Source organism: Theobroma umbraticum, unplaced genomic scaffold (genome assembly GCF_002168275.2).
Source record: "Theobroma umbraticum cultivar Fairchild unplaced genomic scaffold, ASM216827v3 scaffold_95.0, whole genome shotgun sequence".
In the NCBI taxonomy this organism is placed as follows: Eukaryota; Viridiplantae; Streptophyta; class Magnoliopsida; order Malvales; family Malvaceae; genus Theobroma; species Theobroma umbraticum.
This window is the reverse complement of record NW_018397257.1, coordinates 8,391,239-8,410,250: the sequence shown is the minus strand read 5'-3', so window position 1 is coordinate 8,410,250 and position 19,012 is coordinate 8,391,239. Positions and strand designations below refer to the sequence as shown.

The following is a 19,012-nucleotide window of genomic DNA, read 5'->3' as shown; positions in this document are numbered from 1 at the left end:
TTCTTCCCCCCTCTAACTCTCTCTCTCTCTCTCGCTGTAAACAATGGAGCCTTGGCTCGACGACTTGGCCGACGATCTCCAAAGCCTAAGCTTCACCTCCACTTCCACCGCAACCATAAACCGCAGCACCAGCTCTGGCTCCGCCTCAAACTCCGGCTCTTCCTCTCTCGCTCCCTCAGCTCACGGGTCTTTTTCTTCCAAACCCCTCCGCTCCGGCTCCCTCTCCCTCGCCGACCTACGCTTTTCGCTCCGCCTCGGCTCCGGCGACATCGGTTCCGTCTACTTAGCCGAACTCAAATCGCCACCCCCACCTCCCGACACCAATGCCACCAACTCAAACGAAAACAACGGCAACAGCAACAACAACAACAACAACATCAACAACAAGAAAAGCGAAGTCGTTTTTGCGGCGAAAGTGATGGACAAGAAAGAGCTAGCGTCCAGGAGTAAAGAAGGGAGAGCCAGGACTGAGAGGGAAATACTCGAATTACTTGACCATCCTTTTTTACCCTCGCTTTTCGCCGCTATTGATTCTCCTAAATGGCTTTGTTTATTGACGGAGTTTTGTCCAGGTGGCGACCTGCACGTCCTCCGTCAACGTCAACCTCTAAAACGTTTCCCTGAATCCGCCGTCAGGTACAACTTCTCCGTTAGCCGTTAACGTCTTTTTTATTTTTTAAAAAATATATTTTTTTTAAAATTTTCGTTTATGGATTTTTGAGAGTGATTGATCGGGGGGGAATGGGCTCACAACCTGGTGGACTGTCAGGCGGGGTGGGGTCCAGTTGACTGTTTCTCGCTATAATTCGGATCAGATCATTTCGTTATTCTGGTTATGACAGACGGTAGATCCGGGTTGGCTATTGTGGTCAAAACGTGTTATAGATTTGACCATTTTAGCATGTTAGCCAATAATTTGGGGACGCGTATTTTAATTACTGATATGGACTCTAGTGCCTAGAATATCGCATCCATGCCACCGTTTGGTTTTGGGGTACGAGGGCCAATTAATGCACATGTTTCCTTTCTCGTGCCCAAATGCAAAATGGTGAATTTTGGAAGGAGTTCAGTACTTATTTAAGATTAGATTTGTCTTCGAGAGAGCTAGCGCAATCACGCGGCAGGGTCGTATGATGAGCCGATGATTTAGCTTCTTGCTAGATTAATTATTACTCTTGTACTATGTGCTAGTACGATTATTTTTTGGGGCTTAACTTTGGTACTCCTTTAAGAATATATTAATTAAAATAAATGTTACCAAGGTTTGCATGTGTAGTACTTATTAAGAAATTAGGATGCACGTTTCTAAAATTTATAAATAAATCGTCCGAATTGATTTTGGTTAAAATTTCGGAAAAAGAAGGTAATATTGCAGTAGTTATGTTAAGGAAATTGTTGCACGAATGATATGGGGTTGGACTGTAATTAGTACTATTTGGTAGTCTAGAAAATGAGAAATTAATGAGAATAGGATTACCACTAGAGCAAGTTGTGCATCTTATAGTAGTATTATCCTTAATATGCATTTCATGATAAAAAAGTACCCAGCAGTTTCTCTTTCGGCGGCTGTGTTAGTGGGAGTAACTAGTGACTAGTGAGGCCATACATGCATGATGCATGTCTGTTAGTTGTGATCAAACAAGAATTTTTTCCCCTTTTGTTTGATCCCAGGAAATCTGAATCAAGTAATCTGAATTCCCTTTTCTTTTGCTGGATTTCTGGGATTTGCTTTTGTAAGTTTAAGCTTTGATGACGGTAGACCCTGTTTTTTTCATATAGCTCTCTGGCCTTTCTGACCTTTTCTTGTTAGTCTCCTGTCCGTGCTACCTAACCATTCAATACTAGTAATGACGACGATGATAAGATGCTTATATAAGCACCAATTGTTAACTGGACTTTTAAAGGATTTATATTCAGCAAAATAAGGTTAAAGAGAGGACAACAAATCTTCTTGCATATCTTTTCGCTTTGATAATGAGTAGTCACATGCATGATTGATAGCAAATGTTTGGGTATGCATTATACAATAATACATATGATTGATAAGGAATAATTCTTTATATTTATACTGTAATCTTATTTACCATTTATTTCCTAGTTCCATTTCCAGTAGATTCATAAGTAAATTCAATTGTTATTTGATACTCACTCCCGCTATATCTTTTATTAGGATTCCACTGAAAACGAATCAGATTCAGATATGTTCTATACTTTTGTGAGCATTATGTCATTATAAGACACACGCAAATACTAGGGAACATCTAGGAAGAGAGCAATGTGAATATGCTGCAAGATAAGGACACAAGTTAGAGAAACTTGTCATTGCTATATATGCTTCTCCATTCTTGATTTGAAAGATTTTTGGCTCATACCATTTATGTGTTGCATGAAAAGATTCTGAGGGGAGCTTGAAAAAGAGACACGTAGGTCCCTTGTAGTATGCATAATGCAGTAGAGGTAGAAGCAAGATAATTTCTTGTCTAGTTTAGTGTGTAAATCAAGTTTAAAATCGCAGTGGATAAATAATAGTCGTAGTTGGTCCTTATGTCCCTTGGCTAATGTGATCAAAAAGTACATGACACTCTGAGCATCTCAATTGTTTTCTTGTCTGCAATTGTTATCGATAAAGGAAAAGAAAAAGGGTATATCTCTCTCCTAATCTCCAGGTATCCGTGGACCCTGGCTCAAAATTGTAGTATCATGAGGTTGTTGATCTTGATTACTCTAGTGAAACAATGATGAAACTGAATAAATTATAGGTAGTTGGTTGCTTTTGTTGGTTGGTTCTGATATTTAATACAAGATTATATTTCCTGGTGTCTGCAGGTTCTACGCATCAGAGGTGTTGGTAGCTCTAGAGTACCTTCATATGTTGGGGATTGTTTACCGTGATCTAAAGCCTGAAAACGTGCTTGTTCGATCAGACGGTCATATTATGCTGACGGATTTTGACCTCTCGTTAAAATGCGATGATTCCACACCAACACCCCAGATTATTTCTGACCAGAAACCACCAGTTCCAGCTCTGCAAAGCGACTATCCTATTGACCATCCTCCTTTCACATCCTCTTCATGCATTATCCCAAATTGTATAGTACCTGCTGTGTCATGTTTCCACCCAAAACGCAAACGCAAAAAGAAGACTGGCCACCGCGGTGGACCTGAATTTGTGGCCGAGCCCATTGATGTCCGGTCCATGTCTTTCGTCGGGACCCACGAGTACTTGGCACCGGAAATTGTGTCCGGTGAGGGCCATGGCAGCCCTGTGGATTGGTGGACGCTGGGGATCTTTATGTATGAACTGTTTTATGGGGTAACACCATTTAAGGGTGTGGACCATGAATTAACCTTAGCTAACATTGTGGCTCGAGCCCTTGAGTTCCCTAAGGAACCCACAGTTCCTGCGGCGGCTAAGGATCTAATTTCCCAGCTACTGGTCAAAGATCCGGCAAGGCGGTTAGGGTCCACGATGGGTGCGTCAGCCATCAAGCACCACCCATTTTTCCAAGGGGTGAACTGGGCATTGCTAAGATGCACGCACCCACCATATGTACCACCACCATTTAGTAGAGAAGTTGTATCAGACGAAAGCTGTCCAGAGACCCCGGTGGACTATTATTAGGTGAAGTAAAGAAATGAGTAAATAAGAAAAATTCAAGAATCCCGATAGCATTCATATAACCGGTGATAATGATTTTTGGAATCATCCTCTTTTGGCAAAGCACGTTGCCAACTGCTCATGCCGCCATTTGGGGGCCATCTATAACGCAGGCATTTGTAAATTCACTTATATATTATATATGAGATTAAAAGACTGAAAACTTCATCTCTACTAACGTGGCAGGGTATCATTGGCTAGGGGGACAAATGATTCAGGTTTGTAAGATTTGTTATCATGACAACGACCCCTAACATATTCATCAAAACTCTTTGTATTGTTAAATTGCGTTTTGTATCCGACTTTCACTCGCAGCATTGTCCCATATTTCATATTTCATGGCAGCTTATTGACGGATACATACAAATGAGATAATCTTATAAATCCGTTTTAAGGTCATCTATGTGTTGAGGTCAATGCCGGAGCATTGGATCCCGACAATGCATATGAACACAAATACCCATATTGACTTGGGGAGGGGAAAGCCAGTGGTGCAGCGTGATAGGCTGTCCACCGATCACGGGTGGGGGGACCGGAGAATGGGCATAAGCATGAGGGAGGAGAATTGCTGCTTTGTTTGTGTGTGTTTGGTTGTGAAAGAGCATTGCCCCCACCATGTGATCTTGTTTACAGCGCAGGGAAAATGTGGGTCTTTGGCATGAGGGCAATTTCAGTTTTCCCTTCAGATAGGGCTCTCTCACATGATCCCTGCGTACTTTCCATTACATGATGCCATCAAAAGGTTTAATTTTTCTCCCTCGTGTTACTTTTTTTATTGGCATATAGTGCAATCGAGCCATTCTGGGGTATCTAAGCAGTTAATAGTAATACTACTTTATCTTTACAACTTCGTCTGAAAGTTGGACATATATCCTTGTCAGATGTTTTTAATGAGGAGATTGCTTTTGTCTTTTTCTTCCGTCACAGCAGAATTTAGTTTCAACTTCAACCTTCGGTTTAGCATTGTTCATTTCCAAATACCCAAATTTTAAGCATGACAAATTATCTAATGATGAGGGCTCTTTCTAATTATAAAATTTAAGATGTGTGTAATGGTTATATAGCATGAGTAGGAAGCATGCATGCCTAACTCTCTCTCTTTTTTCTTCTTCAGCATGTCAGAATTGTTTTTGTCGTATTAGGCCATGCAACAAAACTCCATTCACTTCAAATTAGGAAACACTCACCTCAAGAAGAAAAATGAGAGATGGAGGTGACACTGACATCTCATGCAGATTTGTTTCCTGCCCTTACGTCATTTCATTTTTAACCTTTGATTGGTCGTTCCTTCGGATGGGCTTTGTTATTCTTTTCTTCAGCAAAGTAGTCTTATCTTTGCTATCATCGTCGACAATGCTTTTCTAATTCTTGTCTCCCTGGAAGTTTCTACCACGCAAGTCAAATCAATGCCCGCCGCACAAAATTAAATGCTTTTCTCATTTCAAATTCCCGTTGGGCTAGTTTCTTTCGAGCAGAGAACATATGGCCTAATGTTGAACCCATTGGGCTAAGATTTGACTTAGCGGATCCTTGATTTGGGCTCATTAGTTGAGCCCATTGACCTAAACTCCCTCTTCTTCTTCATCTCTCTGTGTCCCTCTACGTATCTCAGAAGGGAAAAAAGAGGAAAGGGTGAAGAGGAAAAAACGCAGATGGAAGAACCACAAAACGGCAACGCGAATTTGAGTACAGCCGGGAAGGACGAGGAGCCGGTAATAGGACCCGGGCCCGCCACTCGTGCTCGACCCAAGCGTCCGCTCCTGTTCGAACAAGCATATCTCGATTCCCTTCCTTCAGCTAACATGTAACTATCTCCATTCTCCGCGTCTTCAGTAACTCTCTCTTTTTTTCAAAGCAATTATCTATTTATTTGGTGCAATTTTGAAGTTTTATCATGGATTAATTAGTGTTTTATAAATTCCGTATTATTTTCATTTCTGTGGGGTTTAGGGTTTTAGAATTCGAGCTTTGTGCTTTTTGTTTCCTGAAGTTAAAAAGAAGAAGAAGAAGCAAATAGCAAGACTTGATTTCTTACTAGTATAAGGCAAGTTAATAGATTGAAGTTGTGAACAGAGGTAAGAATTCTTGATTTATGGCTTTATTGTGCTTTGCAGGTACGAGAAAAGTTATATGCATCGTGACGTGGTTACACATGTTGCTGTATCATCTGCAGAGTTTTTCATTACTGGAAGTGTTGATGGTGAGTTATATGATGTCAACATCGATAAACAATGTCTAAAAGACCCTTTTCTCATGTTTACTTCAAGTAAAAATGTTTCCTCTTTTGTAATATAAGTTTTTTTGGTTTAATTTTATTAGTAAAATTTGAGGGTTTCCCCATGTAGGGTTTTTGGGTACTAGTACTAATATTAATTCCTCATTGATTGCTGAGATAAAGAATTTAGCTTATGCCTTTGCTGATTACTTGGTGATTGGCCTTCAAATTGTTTATTTATTATTTTAAACCAGGCCATTTGAAATTTTGGAAGAAAAAGGCTATTGGGATCGAGTTTGCAAAGCATTTTAGATCCCACCTGGGTCCCATTGAAGGTTTAGCGGTGAGCTTTTCTCCTTGTATGACTGTATGAATGTTTTGTTTAAACTTTCTTTCTTTCTTTTTTTTCTTCAATTGATTCACGCTTTAGTTAATAGTATTTTTGCATGTAGCTTAATGTAGGTATATTACATGGACATTAATAATTGCATACTGCTGATTGGCCTGCATCATTGTTTAGTCTTTATTATTATATAGGACTACTACGAAAAGTTGAACTAAACATTGGTGTTAATTTGATCTGTTATGGCAGCCACTATGAATTGCATTAAGTAATTTCTAATTTCTCTGTCTAATTTCATTTGTCACAGCTTTCTTATTAAATAGTGAATCCTTATTTTGTGGATAACGTGCCCATGGTTACTTTAGGTTGCAAGTCCACCCAGGCTTTGCATGGTCTATTTATTATCTTCTGTAATCCTGTGACTTTTGCTTTCTATAGGTATGTTGATCTTTATGTTGGTCCCATGATTGTTTTTTGAAGACATTTTCAAAATACTCAATTTAGAGGACTATACTGACTTAGTTATTGTTTTAATCGTTCATTTCTTCAAGAGCCATGAATTTATCAACAACTTCAGGCATAAGATTTTTAAGTGTTATGTTATTATAACATGAAAGCAAATGTTGCCTCAAAATTCAAAACTACAACAATTAAAGACTTTTAATCAGTATGGTTTAGTTTTACTCACCTCTCTTTCAATAGTTCCTATATATGTGGCTTTGATGTGAAAGATAAATTTCTCCAAAGTGAATGGTTGAATTCTATGGATGTTTGTGCATTCTGTGGTTGTGGTTTGCTTGATTTGTTTTATCATTCAAACTTTTTTTCATTTGAAGCTGCATATCCTTTAGCTTTCTTTAGTCTTTTTCATTATTTATTCGATTTTCTGTTAGCTTGTTGCAGTCATCAACCATGACTTGTTCAGCTATGCAGGTTAGCGCAGATGGTTTGCTTTGCTGTACAATTTCCAATGACCATTCTGTGAAGGTATATGACGTGGTCAACTATGACATGATGGTGATGCTTCGCCTACCTTATGTTCCTGGTGCTGTTGAATGGGTCTACAAGCAAGGGGATGTTAAAGCTAAGCTCGCCATTAGTGATAGAAATTCATCATTTGTTCATGTATATGATGCACGAGCTGGTTCAAATGAACCTATCATCTCAAGAGAGGTATCTGAACTATGTTGAAAGCATGCGCGATTTAGAATTTTAAACTCTTCCACCTTTTATTTAATTTATCATCCATGAAAATGTCTATATAGCCACACATATGCACACATTTATTATATGTTTACATTTATTTGTATGATTAACAATTTCTGCTTTGTTTTCTCTGTTTGAACTCATAATTTCCAGATACACCTGGGCCCAGTAAAAGTAATGAGGTACAATTCTGTATCCAACAGTGTAATATCTGCCGATGAGAAGGGAATTATCGAGTATTGGAGCCCTGCCACACTTCAGTTCCCTGAAAGCGAGTATGTGCTGATGTTCACATATTACCATTAGCAATGTACTTTTATTACAGGGTTGAGTTACATTTTTCAACAACCATTTACAGATGAAGTTCTATGTTTTGTTTGGATTACTCTAGAAACTTTCTTTCCATTGCTAAAGAGAACAGACCAATGCTGTAGTCTGATTGTGGTATAGACACGTTGAGCATTTCATTTGTAGGTGCACATTAGTTTTCCATTTCTTGATTTTAAGATGTGGTGCATGCAGGGTCAATTTTAGATTAAAAAGTGATACTAATCTCTTCGAAATTGCAAAATGCAAGACGACCATTTCTTCGATTGAGGTACAATCTATACTTATGATTGAAGTTGGTTTTCTGTGGATTTTATGGCTATAATTCTTTTTTTTGTATGTTTTTGTAAAGTTTCAATTTTTGATTTTAAAATCTCATTTTAAAGGAGATTGCTATGAATACTGTATTTTATTCCTGTTCAGGTGAGCCCAGATGGTAAGCAATTTTCTATTACCTCACCTGATCGTAGGATACGAGTCTTTTGGTTCAGAACTGGTAAATTAAGGCGAGTTTATGATGAATCGCTTGAGGTAAAATTATTGAATGGTTGTTTTTTCATATAGCTGCTTTTGGAATTTTTTATGATGTTTAAAACTCTTCTTATTAGGTGGCCCAAGATCTTCAGAGAAGTGATGCTCCCATGTATCGGCTGGAAGCTATCGACTTTGGTAGAAGAATGGCTGTTGAAAAGGAAATGGAGAAAACTGAAACTGCACCACAACCCAATGCAGTTTTTGATGAAAGCTCTAATTTCCTCATATATGCTACCCTTCTTGGGATTAAAGTAAGAAGTTAATTTATTGATAATGGATTCTACATAAAATAACTAGCTGACCCATTTTTTGTAACCAGCAGTAAGTATAAATGTTTTATACTCTCTTCATTCTCTTATAATTCCTTGTTTTTTCCCTTGTTTATCATTTTTGATAGATGGTAAATTTACACACCAACAAAGTTGCTCGAATACTTGGGAAGGTGGAGAGCAATGACAGATTCTTGAGAATTGCATTATATCAAGGAGATCGAAGCAGCAAGAAAGTAAGAAAAATTCCTGCTGCAGCAGCAAATGTCAATGAGAGCAAAGAGCCATTAACTGATCCAACACTCTTGTGTTGTGCTTTCAAGAAACATAGGATCTACTTATTCAGGTATAGGAATATGCTATAAGACTTCTACTGACTGATAACGGCATGTTTGAATTTAGAATTTTCCTTGTAATGTATCATGCTGCAAAGGCTGAGTTCTAAACACTACATGGTTGAATCAGCGTAGAAAGATTCATGTTATTGAAGTCTGAATTGATGTTGGATTATTGATGTCATAGGCTCATAGCAATACGTAAATTTGGATAACAAATTAAGCTTCATAGTGTATTGACATCTATATTGAAAACATTGTAACATGTTTGGTTTGTGTGCCTTTGTAATTGTTGTTTCTTTGAAAATAAACTTCACCATGACAGTTGAGGTGCCTGTTTACGTTTTTCTGGTTAAAGTTATGATTTACCTTTTGAATACATTTGATTAACTTTGATGGTTTTTAATGGTTTATATAGTCGACGAGAACCAGAAGAACCTGAAGATGCAACAAAAGGAAGGGATGTGTTCAATGAAAAGCCACCTGCTGATGAGCTTCTGGCTGTATCTGACGTTGGAAAATCAGTTACAACATCTCTTCCTGACAATGTGGTGAGTTTTCTTTCTGTAATGTGCATGGGATGGGCAGACAAGAAATGCTTATGACCTCCCTAGTTCCATTCATTATGATAACAATAAGAACGTTTAAAAAAACAAAATTTAATAAAAAATGAGAGAGTGTTGTTTGGATCTTTGAGAGCATAAATAAAATGAATGACATTCAAAAACAATTTTAAAGTTTATCTAAGAATGGTTTAGCTTGAAAACTCTTTAAGAACAATGTTATCACAGTGGACCAAAGGAACTCCTTCATAGCCCTCCCTCTCTTTTTCTTCTCCCTTTTCTCTACATGGACATAACCAAATCATTAGTGTCCTAGAAGTTACAAGGTTATTGGCATGTAGGAAACAGTTAATTAGTAGAAAATCTTTATTGGATAGTGTCAACATTTTCTAATTTTCCTGAAAATGGCCAAGAAAAATAATTTAAAATGAGGTTCGAAAATAGTTTTTGCCTAAATCAGTGCTAGTTTTACCATCCTTCTCTTTTTCTTCCCTCTTTTTTCCAGGGTAGGGTTAATTTAAGGTTTCTCATTTCTGACATACTTTAGTTTATTTTATCTACTTTATGTGCATGTCTTGCATTCTTTCCTGATTAGCTCTGTTCTTCCAGATACTGCACACCACAATGGGTGATGTTCACATGAGACTCTACCCAGAAGAATGTCCAAAAACTGTGGAGAACTTTACAACACACTGTCGGAATGGCTATTATGATAATCTCATCTTTCACCGTGTAATCAAAGGATTCATGATACAAACAGGAGATCCATTGGGAGATGGCACTGGTGGACAGTCTATTTGGGGAAGGGAATTTGAGGATGAGTTTCACAAAAGGTAACCATTTAGGTTTTTTGTGACGCAATTGGCTTTCTATAGATGTTATTGTAGATACAGTTGATTTGGCATTAGGCTGGAATTTATATGATAAACAAGGATGCAAGTATCTTTGAATTTGTAGACTACCTGCCTGTTTAATAGTCATGTTACTCTTAAGGTTATGAGGATCACTTAGTCTCATGGCATGCTACGGTTGGCATTATATATTTGATTTCTAAGGTGCATTATATTTCAACTGACTGTTGGATGAAACATTCTGTCCCTGCAGCTTACGACATGACAGGCCTTTCACTGTGTCAATGGCTAATGCTGGCCCTAATACAAATGGTTCTCAGTTCTTTATAACCACGGTGGCTACTCCGTGGCTGGACAATAAGCATACGGTATTTGGGAGAGTCATTAAGGGAATGGATGTTGTGCAGGTATATACTAGAGCATACATCTCTGCAGTGAGTATTATATGGATATTGTCACTGTTGTAGTTTATTACATTCATCTTTGTGCACACATGGGCACACATGAGAGGAGGATTCTATATGTTTTATTGACTCTGCTTTTCTTGAAAAGATGAAAAAATTATAAATTGGAGGCTTAGGGTTAATAGGCTCCATATGTTGAGATTTGGAACCTTAGGATGCACAGTGTCTTGGTATGTTTAATATAGATTTACCAACATACGTGATTCTCATGCACTGTTGGCAGGCTATTGAGAAAGTGAAGACAGACAAAGCTGACAAGCCATATCAAGATGTAAAAATCTTAAATGTTACTGTCCCAAAATCCTAAGAGGTCATGTCTGTGGTGAGTCTTTCTGGATATTGTTGTGACCTGCATTGACAATATTGGCCACAGGAGACTGTCTCAGGCAAGGTTTTTGTTTGTTTTGCTGTTATTCCTTTTACTACTGATCCGTGTTAATTTTTTCATTTCTCTAATGTTCATCTTCCATGTATATACATATGCTAATTTGTTTCAACTAACTCCATGCTAGCACAATTTATCAGTCCAAAATTTTGCTGTTGGCTCACATTTTGTGTTACATTGCCAGGTACATCAGGCTCACACATGATTGGAAATTGAGGTTTTTCCCCCCGTTATGTAATCATAGGATCAAGAGCTCTTGATCTTCAGTGTGCTGTAACGTGTCTGAATTTTGACTTTTGGTCAATGTACAATAGTTTCCCTGTAGAATTGATGTTCAATGTTTCATGGTATTGGTACCAAATTTGGGTATAGGTTATTTTTAGCCTGGTAACAAATTCCTTGAGTTAAATGGAGGAATTTAGTTGTCTCTTTCTAAAACTGACATGATTTTGCATCTGATATGGTATACTCTTCTTTTCTTTTTTTTTTGGACATTGCAATTATTGTTTCTCGGGGGCGGGGGTGGGGTTGTGTAGATAAATAATGGACTAAAAGAGAGGAGAGTGTCTGTGTACAGATGGAACTGAAGAAAAATAAGTGACGTTTCTTCCGAACCAGTCACTAGTTAGGCATTCAGTTTGTTGTCACTATTGTTATCTGACAATGGTGAGTTCAAGGCAGGTGCAGAAGCAGAACTGGCGTTTTCAATCATATGCAAAAGTGTAGAGACGGGACAGGCTGAGAGCTATTATTCCTCTAAATGCGTACAACATTGGAATTTTTGCGTATCAGCAATACTGTACATGGAAAGACAAAATCTCCATTCCAAGCGCCAACTGCAACTATGGTTGGAAATAGATGGTGGATAGATTTTTCTTGTAAAATGGAATATTATTAGTATGAGAGAGGTGAGTGGGGAAAAGAGACATGCAGTCGGCTCGTCCTAACCTCAATAACATTGGACAACTTCGGCTCACTACACCTTTTCATTCCGATTAACACTTGAGACGTAAACGAAAATTGTTCCTATTTTTAGGTGAGGTCCAATTGAACCCAACCCTTAGAGGATAAGCTTTGAATGGCAAAACAAAACAAAAAAAAAAAAGAGACATCATTTTCAATTTGACTAATGACTTATCCAACCAGCCAGGGAGACTACTCGCTGGCTGTCCATTTCATTTTCACCATAGGACTAGAAGTGCCAAAAATTAGAGGAATTTAGTTGTCTCTTTACTAGGACTTTGGCATGATTTGGCATCTGACTAACATATAATATATATATATATATATATATTATGGTGTACTTGTGCCGTTTAAATTAATTAATTTATATACCTTTCCTTTAACAGAAGCAAAATTATTAAATTACAAATTCTACACACTTCTCTTTGACCATGCCAAATATGGTAGCTTATCTGTTCAAAAATTAATCACTTACCTTTTTATTCAATGTGAAACTGTCCAAATAATTAATTATAAACATCCTTTTCATTTGCTTCGAGCCGTTTTTCTTCAGTTTTCTTTCCTCCTAATTCAGTATAAATTGGCATCAATGTGGAAGGTTTTTTATTAACTGTATGCTGCAAAGGGAAGAAATTATGGACAACTAATGATTGAACTACATGACTGCTTCTCCGATACTATTTTTCCCTTGACATAATTGCATATATTTATCTACCTCATATACACACACATATATATATGTATATGTTTTATTCCAACAGTTAAATGTGCTGCAAAGACATGCATACAACTAAAATGCATTGTCAAATTGTTAATTTACCTCTTAATTTCATTATAACTTAACTTTAGAAAATAATGGCATACATAATTCTAGTAATTGCCCCAAATGCTTTCTCTCCCTCCTCTTCATTTACCCCATAGCCTAGAAGAAATAGCAGGATAAATTATATGAGGAGGGTCGTTGGGAATGTTTTATTTGTGGCCCCAATACTAGTAGGCGTAGGCTAGGGTTTTAAGGGTGCGTGGTGCCGATAATCCGTGTACAGAGGCGCGTGGTTATTGTTTTTGTTGTCTTATCTGTCATTTTGTTTGTAACTGATCTGAGTATTAGTGCAGCTATGACTGCCAAACCAGGACGACGCTGCCAGTTTAGATTTCAGTATTCTCACTACAAATGTCCCTGCGCCTATACGCTTATACATGTATGATCCTCTCTTTCTTCATGTATATATACCCTTAATACCCTCACATAGTTCCTCAACCCTCTGACAAATGGTGTGTACGTCGTTGAAAAAGCAAGAGAGAGACTGAGCTTAGCTTTACAGAAAGAAACGTTTACGCTTTCTCCCTATATTTGTCTCTTCTTGCCTTTCACGTTTCTTTGTATCCATCTCTTTATCTCTGCAAAAGAAGAAGTAGAAGAATAAAAAATGGTGGGGACTACTCTTTCCCAAGAGCTTAAGAACTACATCCAGTCCATGCATGATCAGGTTGTGTTTCTGTTTTCCGTTTATATATATATATTCTGCTAGAAAATGGTTCAAAAGTGTTTTTTTTTCCCTTTTTTTGATGTGTTCTCTTCATTGATTTTCTGTTTTAAAAGATGTTTTTGGGTTTACTTCACTTTGCTTTCGTTTCCTTGTTGAAGAAATTAAGGGATTTGCCGTTGCATGTTGCTCTACCTTACACAGCTGTGTTCTACCATGGGAAAAAACATAGACAAAGCGAAAACAAGGCCCCAGAGATGTTTATGTTTCTAACCTTTTTCCATTGTTTAGGTGTTCTTTGGACCTAACTAGATCGACTCAAGGAAGTAGTAAATATAGAAATCATTAATGAATCAGGCTGGTTATGTTAATGATGTTAATGTTAGGAACTGAAGTAAGATAAAGAGTAATAAACTCGTTTGAAAGATCTTCACTTTGTTTTAATTTGTTTTGTTTTGGTTCCTTTTAGGGCGTGCTTGATCATCACTTCGACCATGTGAAGGCGTTGCAGAACGAAGAAAATCCTCAGTTTGTTATGGAAGTGATCTCCATGTTCTGCCAGGATGCTGAGATTGGCATCGCCGAAATCACCAGATTCCTGTATGTTTTACTTCACAAATTTCATCGTTTTTACAGTAACTGGTTTCGATCTATATATATATATATATATATTTATAACTAATATGCACTTGATCTATATATGAACAGGAATGCACCCGTTGTGGACTTTGCCAAGGTGATCAACCTTGTTCACCAGCTCAAAGGCAGTAGCTCAAGGTATCTCAGATTTATTCCGTAAATGAGAAGGGATTTTCATAGCTAATTATATTATGCCTTTTTTTCATCTCTTTAGCAAAAAGAATCTATATATATGAACGTGATAAGGAATGTAACTATGATCATGCATCCTAAAGAGAATATTTACGTGTCTATTCATATGATCATGCTTCTTATCTAGAATATTTACATGTCTATTCATAATATGAGGTATATCTATGTAAAATAACAATGACATTCATATTTAAATATATATATTTATATACGCACACATAAAATATAGTAAATTTTCACAAGGCAATCACTAATTAGGTATATTTTTTTGAATTTGGACGTGTTTGTGCACGAAGAGTTTCATTAGACGTTATAAATATCTCAACAAGATCGATCTTTTAACAATTGATAAACATGTCATAAATGATTTAAATCCAAACTATTTGGAATTAAAAATCTTTTTAAAAATTTAAACACGCGCTTATAGCGCGTGTGACGCATGTATTATTTAAATCATTAAAAATTTAAATGAAATCGATCATTTGTAATTCGTATACACGTGATATAATTAATGACTTAAATCTAAAAACATTTGAAAGTAAGACTCTATTTATATAAATTAAATACTTATTATCATTACTTATAAAACAAAAGGTTACGAAGATCTACAATGTTTTTCCTTTCATGTATATTAACTGGTCTCATCATATTTTTCTATGGCTAATAATTTAATTACCTCTTATAATATACGATGCATTTTAATCGTATGAATTACACAGCATCGATCTTAACTTCCACTCCTGCAATTTTTGCCCACATAGAAGTTCCTTACTAATCCATTACATTTCTCAAATAATTATATACACTGAATTTATTTAATGGTAAATGTATGTATTAATATTATGTTATGCATGAAATCATACAGTATCGGCGGTCAAAGGATGGCCCTTGCTTGTCGCGAGCTTCGACAAGCCAGTGAAAACAGGGACAAGGAGAGGTAACAAGTGTTAAATTAATTTGTTAACTTACCAAATTGTTATTTCAATTATATATATATATATATATATATATAATCATAATCTTTTTAATTAAGATTTGTGCTATGTATGCTTCTATGTAGGTGCCTGGAAATCTTTGAGAGGATGAAACAGGAGTACAATACACTGCGGGGATGCCTCAATGCCATATCCCAGGTAATGCGTAATTATAATGTGATATATTTGGTAAAAACTTTGAAATAATAATAAGCTGTAAAGAATGTACCTTTTATCACCAAACAAAAGGGGAACAATAATTTTCATCCCAATTTTTTTTCTTTTAACAATAGTTTTTTTTTACCAAATTATGATATTTGTTAAGAGACTATGAGGTGATATGAGGATTTATTTTAAGTTTGGCTGGTTTAGGTGATAAGCTTTTGGATTAGGGTTAAAAAGCATCTCTCAAGAAACACACGAGAGATAAAAAAAAAAAAAAAACTATCACTAGAGGTCTAAATCACAACATTATTCTTCATCATCAAGCATACTTTTGATAAAGTCAATACATTTCAATCCAGTTAACATGTTTTATATATACATATATATATATATATATGTATATGTAGGCATCTACGTATGCATATGTATCCTCACCCTAACAATGGTTTTTTTCTTGTTAATAGATGGAGAGAACCATCCTCGAGAATGAGACCAGACGCCGTAACCCATAGCAAGCTCCTGATCTGTGCTTGCTGCTTTAAGATTTAGGTACCATTTTAGAAGTGGGAGATGGTGTCTTTTAATTTCAGACTGCTTTTGCGGGACTTGTTTTATGCTTTGTTTAAACATTATCTGGTATTGCGTGTTTGCTCTTTATCATGTCTTTTATATATGTGGCTTTGTTGTGTTGGTACCTAAATTAATAATAAACTAGATGTCCTTTTTGTTGTATCAGTTTCTGATATCAAATCCACGCTCCCTCGCGAACATGACTGACTTGTCCGCACCTACATATTATCAGAGCAACTGGTTGTAGAGGTTAATGATGAGTCGTAAAGGTTAGAAGTAACATTTAATTTGCTGAATATAATAGACATGTAGTCATGCACCACGCTAAAGTTGACACCAAGTTCTTAGCCTTCTTCTCTGGAAAGAAAGACAAAGAAATTCCTTAGCCTTCTTCCGTTAAAAGAAATAAAAGGAGTCCTTGGCCTTCTTGGCTACGTCTAACCGGAAACACCCCCATCCTACAGTAATTTTCACATCCTTTAGAATAGAGGACCAGATTTCCATTGATGATCTTATCAAGTAGGCTTCTTCTAAAAGCTCCCTCAACAAATTGTATGAAAAATCAGACTTAAATTTGGTTTAACAGCAAAAGTTCCACTACGAGTTGCTCTTATACATAAGTAAACGAAGATACAAGGGGGCCCGACGGGAGTTGCGGGGGAGTCCTAAGAACTGCGGAAGGTAACATCATTGCTCTCTTCTCCGGTCCCAATGGACTCTCCGATGCCAACAGTGCTGAGGTATGTCCACTGCCTTGGAATTATTCTTTAAATCACCATGGATAGGACACAAACATTTGATTGTAGAGTCTGATTCTAAAAGACTGCAACTTCACGAGTGCAAAACCACTTGAAGAGGCCATGGAAATGCTGGAAATTAAATAGTTCAGTACGTTGATTTATTATGTGACGCAATCGGGAGTGTAACATTTAAGCGTGTTTTCTCGGAGGGTAATCATAATGCGCCGATCAGCTTGCAAAACACGGTGTAAACCGCTTTAATTTGTTCATTGCATGGCTGTATTGTGCTATGTGTTTATGGCTGTAGAGTCTTGGTTTGTGTTATGTGTTTATGGCCGTAAGATAAAACGGTTTTTACATGTTGGTGAGGTGTTTTTCTGGGTCGCCTACTGAAATTTACTACTGTAATGATAAGCAAAACTCCTACATCTTTGTATTTTACAGGGAGGAGTTTGCTGGTGTTGTGTTGCGGCTTAACTGGTTGTACTTGTGCAATTTCATCAATGACTTAACAAAACAAAAATATCAAGCATAATAAAATGAATCCATAAGAAAATCATTTTTCTTTTTTTTTTTAAAAAAAATCAACTAGGCACATTGCGAGGATGTTGTTGGTATATGCCATTGAATAAATTAAATTGGTTAAAAAATTTATATTGTCATTTAATACATATTTAATCGCATAATTATAGGTGATAGAGATTTTTCTTCATGTTAGTACAATAATAAAGAGTTATTAAGTACTAATTGGATGAAGCCCATAAACATAAAGGTTTTGTAAGAGAATTGTAAAATTGTTATAATTATGAAATCATTATGCATCAAAGCAATGCCCCTAAAATTATTGCTGGTCATTGTATTGTCAAGATAGGGCATTGACAATGCTCAAAGACTAGTACATGTTAAGCCTTTTTACTTGGAAAGTAAGCAATCGATCTTATAGATTGAAGGATATGAGATATTTGAGAATAACATGCGGGTGCTTCTTAAAGAACAAGTTCACTGAACATGACCAACTTCATTTGGTATTTTACTCAAGTGTTTATGGAATATATTTTTATGTGATAATCGTGCAATTAGTCTTTAAATTTGAGACACCAAGTCATCTTATATACAGAATGACATACTTTGATTTCACCTCTACGACTCTAGACATGATCAGATGCTTAAATAGGGTGTTTTTGGGTATGCTATAAAGCATATAAAAGTGAATGGGTGGTCAAAAGAGGATTTATCACCCCAAGTAATATGAAGAGATGTATATCAATTGTTCTTAATTCTTGATTAATTTGTATAAATCTTTGACCAAAGCATGATAAATTTAAGAAAAGTTAGTTTCCTAAATTCATAAGGTTTGTCATGAATTATGATAACTAATATAGAATGTCATAAGTAGATACAGAGTCATGCTTTGTGACATATCTGGGATATTTGATGAAAGGATCGTATCGCACTGAGAGGCTTATCACTGAAAAACTTTGTTAAATTTTTTAATTAACTGCAAGATTTAGGCTATAGGATTTCACATTGATTTGTTCTCTTTTCGGGTTACTTGCTTCATTATAAGCTTTTTGGATTTAATTGACTTTTGATTACGATATCTAAAGTAAGGTATGTATATCTTAAAATTATGAATATTCATAATTTATTTAAAAATTACATAAAAAACATAAATATTGATCTTGTAGGATTCGACTATTTCTTTGATTAAATGCATATTTTATTTTTTCACTGCGTTATATTTTTAATTTCTTGATGAATTTCATATTTATGTATGAGGTCAAATACCAGCAGCGGTATCAAAGCCTTTGTTTGATGTTTTCATGTAATTTGCGTACTTGATTCTTATTGATAATCAATAAGATTGATTTGTATGTTGATTTGGTATATACCGATTTTGAAGACTTTCTTTAAAATCTGTTTTTCTGTTTTAATTCAAATCTGGACTATATGTAATTAATTTATTAAAACATGTTTGAAACAGTTTAAAATCATATTTAGTTGTAGAGTTAATGAATGGATTAAAAGGCTTGTAAAGTCATGTTAAAATCAAATAGTTTTGTGCTGTTTTAGAGATTAATATGTCGATTATTTTAATAATATTGAGCAAGCATTATGAGCAGTTTTTAATT

The 19,012-nt window shown here is 36.1% G+C and overlaps 3 protein-coding genes across 5 annotated transcripts; all 3 read left to right on the top strand.

The window, feature by feature from the left end:
- On the top strand, positions 1–3,840 carry LOC110411899 (Protein kinase superfamily protein). The gene is made up of 2 exons (XM_021422260.2): positions 1–636; positions 2,827–3,840. Exons 1-2 carry the CDS (start codon positions 44–46, stop codon positions 3,620–3,622), a joined length of 1,389 nt encoding a protein of 462 aa, XP_021277935.1. The 5' UTR covers positions 1–43; the 3' UTR covers positions 3,623–3,840.
- A 1,470-nt stretch (positions 3,841–5,310) lies between these two features.
- Positions 5,311–11,642, top strand: CYP71 (cyclophilin71). 2 transcript variants are annotated; one of them, XM_021422258.2, is made up of 14 exons: positions 5,311–5,462; positions 5,773–5,858; positions 6,128–6,216; positions 7,150–7,389; positions 7,576–7,697; positions 7,945–8,020; positions 8,173–8,280; positions 8,358–8,534; positions 8,681–8,898; positions 9,306–9,438; positions 10,060–10,283; positions 10,555–10,708; positions 10,989–11,151; positions 11,335–11,642. In XM_021422258.2, exons 1-13 carry the CDS (start codon positions 5,311–5,313, stop codon positions 11,070–11,072), a joined length of 1,863 nt encoding a protein of 620 aa, XP_021277933.1. In that variant the 3' UTR covers positions 11,073–11,151; positions 11,335–11,642. The 2 variants fall into 2 exon arrangements, with proteins under 2 accessions (XP_021277933.1, XP_021277934.1); XM_021422259.2 differs by lacking the exon at positions 5,311–5,462 and having other exon boundaries at positions 5,825–5,858; positions 7,142–7,389.
- A 1,492-nt stretch (positions 11,643–13,134) lies between these two features.
- LOC110412650 (histidine-containing phosphotransfer protein 1-like) lies at positions 13,135–17,333 on the top strand. Of its 2 annotated transcripts, XM_021423242.2 has the most exons (7): positions 13,135–13,603; positions 14,070–14,200; positions 14,309–14,377; positions 15,297–15,368; positions 15,492–15,564; positions 16,035–16,119; positions 16,307–17,333. In XM_021423242.2, exons 1-6 carry the CDS (start codon positions 13,544–13,546, stop codon positions 16,080–16,082), a joined length of 453 nt encoding a protein of 150 aa, XP_021278917.1. In that variant the 5' UTR covers positions 13,135–13,543; the 3' UTR covers positions 16,083–16,119; positions 16,307–17,333. The 2 variants fall into 2 exon arrangements, with proteins under 2 accessions (XP_021278917.1, XP_021278916.1); XM_021423241.2 differs by lacking the exon at positions 16,307–17,333 and having other exon boundaries at positions 13,139–13,603; positions 16,035–16,302.
- Positions 17,334–19,012: the final 1,679 nt, after the last annotated feature.